General features: G+C 39.6%; 1 protein-coding gene across 1 annotated transcript; it reads right to left on the bottom strand.

Annotated features, from left to right (window-relative positions):
• Positions 1–3212: 3212 nt before the first annotated feature.
• On the bottom strand, positions 3213–3542 carry LOC127697330 (ubiquitin-conjugating enzyme E2 D2-like). The gene is given in 1 exon segment (XM_052200377.1): positions 3213–3542. A coding segment is annotated over 1 exon segment (330 nt).
• Positions 3543–5534: the final 1992 nt, after the last annotated feature.

Genomic DNA, 5534 nt, shown 5'->3' with positions numbered 1-5534 from the left:
AAACCACTAAAGGGGATAACATTTGAAACATTAATAAATTATCTAATACAAAAGGAAAAAAAATTGATAAAGAAAAATAATAAAATAAAATTAATTGAAAGTTTAAAAAAATTAAAGAACACTACAACAATATTAAGGTCTGTTTTAGTCACTAATCCAATGACATTCTCAACACTTTTACTTTAGAAATCATATTTCATATTTTAATGCAGCATATTGAAGATTTTAATAACTTCTAGAAATAGCTAATCTCGTAGTATTTGCAATGCATTTCAAATTTTAAGAGAAATAAGGAAGATGTTTGTATTTTTCAATTAGCTACTTTACATTGGTTTATTAGCAAGACAGTACATCAAAACCAAATTTTTTCAAAACAAATAAATTGCCCCAATTAACTTACAAGATGTCTGGCTTCTTTAAGTTAAAGGACACTGCCATAAAGCCAAACAGCAACCAACAGATTTGAAAAAGATCTTTAGCAATCTTTACATCCAACAATGGACTAATATATGATATATACAAAATACTCAATATGGTGGACTCAAGAGAATCAAAGAGCCCTATTTGATATAGGAAACAGCTCTCACAAAGAAATCTCAACTGAGGAAATTGAAATGGCTGAGAAGCACGTATAAAAATGTTCAACATCCTTAGTCATCAGAGAAATATAAATCAAAATAACTGAGTTTCCACCTCACACCAGTCAGAAAGGCAAAGATCCAAAACTCAGGTGAGAGCAGATGCTGGTAAGGATGAGGAAAAAGAGCTCTTCTCCATAGCTGGTGAGATTGCAAGGTGGTACATCCACTCTGGAAATCATTTTGTTGGTTCCCCATCTCTAACACTCCTGGGCATATACCACAAAGACACTCTAACATATGAGAAGAACAAATGTTCCACTATGTTTCTAGTAGCCTGATTCATAATAGCAGAAGATGGAAAGAATCCAAATGTCCCTCAACAGAGGAATGGATGCAGAAAATGCAGTACAGTTACACAATGGGTTACTACTCAGCAATTTTAAACTTCAGGAAATTTGCAGGCAAATGGACGGATCTACAAAATATCATCCTGAGGTAACTCATTCACAAAAAAATCACACACCATATGTACTCACTAATAAGTAAATAGTAGGCAAAGAGTGTGGAATACCCACAAAACAGTTCACGGACAACATAAAGCTAAGTGGAAGAAAGACTAAATTGTGGATGCTTCTATTATATTTAGAAGGGGAAACAAAATAGTCTAGGGAAGTAAAGGATGTGAGGTACTTTGATGGAAGAGAAGAGAGGGAGGGGTAATGATGAATCAGGTATGGGAAGAGATGAAGGAGAAGAAACAGATTTACATAGGGTCAGAGAATTGAACAGAATTGTTTAGCAACGGAAGATCAGGGACTGGAGGTAGCAACTAGAAATTCCTAGATTCCAAGAAAGGAAGATCCTCCCTGTACACCACAGGCATGGCATTACTCACAAAGGGGACGAGAATCTGATCTGCCCAGACCATACCCGGGATTTATGCATGTCCCCCTACCCATTTTCAGAATTTTAACCCAGAATTGCTCCTGTGTAAAGGAAATACAGGGACAATCAGTGGAGCAGAGACTAAAGGAAAGGCCATCCAGAGACTGCCCTACCTGGAGATCCATCCCATATACAATCACCAAACCCAGACAGTATTGCAGATGACAAGAAGTGCTTGCTAACAGGAGCCTGATACAGCTGTCTCCTGAGAGGCTATTCCAGAGCCTGACAATTAGAGAGGAGGATGCTTGCAGCCAACCATTGGAATTACTGTAGAATCCCAAATTGTGGAGTTGGAGAAGGGTCTGAAGGAGCTGAGAGGGTTTGTAGCCTCATGGAGGGAGCAACCGTGTCATCTGGCCAGAACCCCAAGAGCTCCTGGGAACTAGACCACCAACCAAAAAGTACACATGCAGAGACCCATGGCTCTGACCACATATGTTGCAGAGGATAGCCTTCTTGGATATTTGTGGGAGGACAGGCCCTTGGACTTGAGGGTGTTTGATGCCCTAGTGTAGGACATGCAAAGATGGGAAGGCAGGAGTGGGTGAGTGGTTGGAGAAGCACCCTCATAGAAGCAGGTGGAGGGGATGGAATAATGGATTTCCTGAAAGGGTGACCTGGAGAGTGTAAAACACTTGAAATGTAAATAAAAAATATCCAATAAAAATACAAAAAATAAAACTACTCTCTTATAATTTTTAGTATGTAAACTGGGATTATTCCATAATTTTGAAATGCAACAAATATAAATTTAAGCATTTCAGTGGTAAGGAAAATTACGCTACTAATATTAGCTAGACAAAGTTCTTAAATCAAAAATCTATTCACCCAAAATTGTATGTAATGTTTGTAATAATCAGTTTATTACAAAGATTAATCATTCTTGAAAGTAAAATCTCAAGAGGAGCACCTGGGTCTTTAAATATATATAAGTATTTCCATCAAGTAAATTTTTAACCTTACATTGATAGGCTTAAAGCAGTTAAAAACATAAGAAATATAAGAGCTATTACCTATGTAGTAACCGAGAAACCACATACAAACCAAGGATTATGGAAAGGGGCTAAAAGGAGGAAGGCTGAAAGTGCAGGGAGGTGTGAGAATGATGGGAACTCATACTTTATGTACTAACAGCTCCAGACCATTTAAATGCTGACCAGTTAACCTTAGACCTTAAAACACAACATGTAGTTTATTCTGCTTGGTTATAACTTTCACATAAACTGTAGGTCCTTCAGGATGAAAAGAATTATTTTCACCTTTCTTTTTCTGTGACTGTTTGAGATTAGATGTAGTACACTTGAGGGCAATCTCCTATGGGTCACTGGAGCTTTTCCCTCCCATTCAAGCACACGCTGTGTAGACACTACCCCTTACGTCTTGCCATTATCTAAAGTTAAATCAATAAGGAAAGCTTTTAGTTTCACACCTAGGTTACACCCAGATAACTGGCTTCTCACACACACTTCCCTGCTAGAAGGCATTGTTGGTACAGAAAAACAGGATTTCTAATTTGTTTTTCCAAGTATTTACAACACCCACCACTGCTGTGTCAGGTAAACATGTGCACAGGGGAAGATGAGGCATGGGCTCAGAGAAAGCACTCAAATGGAAATCAAAATGCCTTTCTCTTCTAGAGTTTCCCTAGCTTTATTTGTAGTAGATATCCAGTAATGTGTTTAATTAAACCACATACTCCTGAGTCCATTCCTGCTCTATTCTGTTGGACTTTTCTCTATCTGTTTTGTAGATCTGAGCAATCTCAGGCACCAAAGAATCATCTGGATTGGTGATTGAACAACAGAGAACAGATGGGCAAAAGTACTTTTAAAATAGTGCTGGAGACAACTATGATTGTAGAATATCAAGACAAATGCTGCCATTACTGTTAATATTTGGATGGTAAATTTTTGTTGTAAATGAAACCTTATGTAGTTTAAAGAGGCAGTCTGTTGGGCAATGAATTGTCAAGAAAATTACTCCACCCTGATAGGGACTGTCATTTGGCCACATTATTATTTTTTAATTTAATATGTTCTTCCTTTACTTTTTAAATATTATAACCCATCCCGCGTTTCCCCTTTCCCCAAAACCCCCAACCATCCTCCCACACACTGCCTCCAAGAAAATGCTCCTTCACCCAACCCACTCCCATGACCCCCATTCGATTTTCCCATGCTAGGGCCTCTATTGAGCCTTCACAGGACCTCTTCTACCAATGATGCCTGACAAGGCATTCCTCTGCTACTCTTTTGGCTGGAACTATGTGTACCCCTTGTTTGATGGTTTAGTCCCTGGGAGCCCTGGGTGTCTGGTTTGCCCACATCTTTGTTCTTCCCATAAATCTGTAAACCAGTCAGCTCCTCCGGTCCTCCCTCCAACTCCTCTATTGTGAAACTCATGCTCAGTCCAACGGTTGGCCATTAGTATTTGCCTCTGTGTCTGTAAGGCTCTGGCAGGGCCTCACCAAAAGACACCTATAACAAGCTCCTTTAGGTACTCACTTCTTGTCATCCACAGTAGATTTGGGGTTTGGTGACTGTTTATAGGATGAATTATCTGGGTGGTCTTTCCTTCTGTCTCGGCTCCACACCTTGTCTCCATACTTGTTCCTGAGAATATCCTGTTCCCTTTCTCCGAGGAACCAAAGCACCCTCTCTCCTTTGCTCTTCCGTCTTCTTGAGCTTCCTGAGGTCTGTGAATTTTAACATGTTTATTTTGAGCTTTGGATTTGGCCCCATTATTGTAGCATGCCATCGAAACAAGACCTGCGGAACGGAACACTGTACTGGAGGATCTCAAGCCAGGTCATCAGTTATTTAACATTCTTTTCAGAGCCATGCTGTGGAATGGTGGCAACTGCCCCCAGGGCTGGCAAGGGAAAGGGGCATAAGGAGAAGGACAGGGAAGTGGTGAAGGTGTTTGAGACCACCCGAGCAGTTGTGAGTGAATGGGAGAAGACCGGGAGCCGGGGATCGGGGATCCAACAAGCTGAGGGTCAAAGTCCACTCAGCTTCTGGGACCTCTGCAATGGCTACAGCATCACCAAGCAGCAGCCCCTTTGTGCAGTGCTGCTACAGTCCTCATAGGCTCAGCACCGTTTCTAGGCCACAGATATTTCCACCCGGGAGGATGAGCCCCAAGCTCTGGCTTACTGAGCACCATATGTTTGCAGAGGGGAGGAAGCCTGTTTTCTTGCCTGGTGCAGGTGGACTAAAGGGATTCTAGATGTGCAGGCAGGAAGTGCTGCTGAGGTGGGTCTGCCCAAGAAATACTCTTTCTTAAGCCTTCAGTATTCTCAGTTTCATTCATGGTGACTTCATGCTGAATTTCCTGACCAAGTGCTTCAGCATAATATCATCCATAGGTTAATAGCGTTACTATATCAATAGGAAATAAAGAAAATTTTATCTCAATAAATTAAAGATAAAAAGTATACATTGTTGTTTGTATCAAACTATATAAAGCTGTAGTCATAAATCATAAATGGATACAGAATGAAAGATATAACAGAACTGAAAATCAGGTCCTGAAGAAATGACTCAGTGGCTAAAGTACTTTGAGTTCTATCAGAGAAGCAAAGTTCTGTGCCCAGGATCCATGCGTGCAGGCACATTGTCACATGTAAATCCAGCTCTTTGAAGTTGGATTTTTCTCTCCTTCATTCTCCAGGCACCCGCCCACATTTATAGACACATGTACAAATACACAAAATAAATGCTTAATAAAAGAAAAACTGCTGTTAAAAGTGAAAAGTTAGAAAAAGTAAAAAAAAAAAAAAAGAAAGAAAGAAAGGGGAAACAGAGCAATGATTTCTGTGTAAGTCATGTTAATATGGATGTTTTGCAGATCCACAGATTATCATGTACTATGAGCTTGAATCAGACATACTCTTTTTTCAATATTCAATTGCAGAAATCAATAATCTGTATACTTGCATTGAACAGTCTTTTATTTATTTAAACAATCAAATTTTATGCTGTGGTTTTTATAAAAGGGAGAATT

The sequence above is a fragment of the Apodemus sylvaticus genome, chromosome 12 (genome assembly GCF_947179515.1).
Source record: "Apodemus sylvaticus chromosome 12, mApoSyl1.1, whole genome shotgun sequence".
Classification (NCBI taxonomy): domain Eukaryota; kingdom Metazoa; phylum Chordata; class Mammalia; order Rodentia; family Muridae; genus Apodemus; species Apodemus sylvaticus.
Note: the sequence above shows the minus strand (reverse complement) of the source record. Positions and strands in the feature narration are given on the sequence as shown.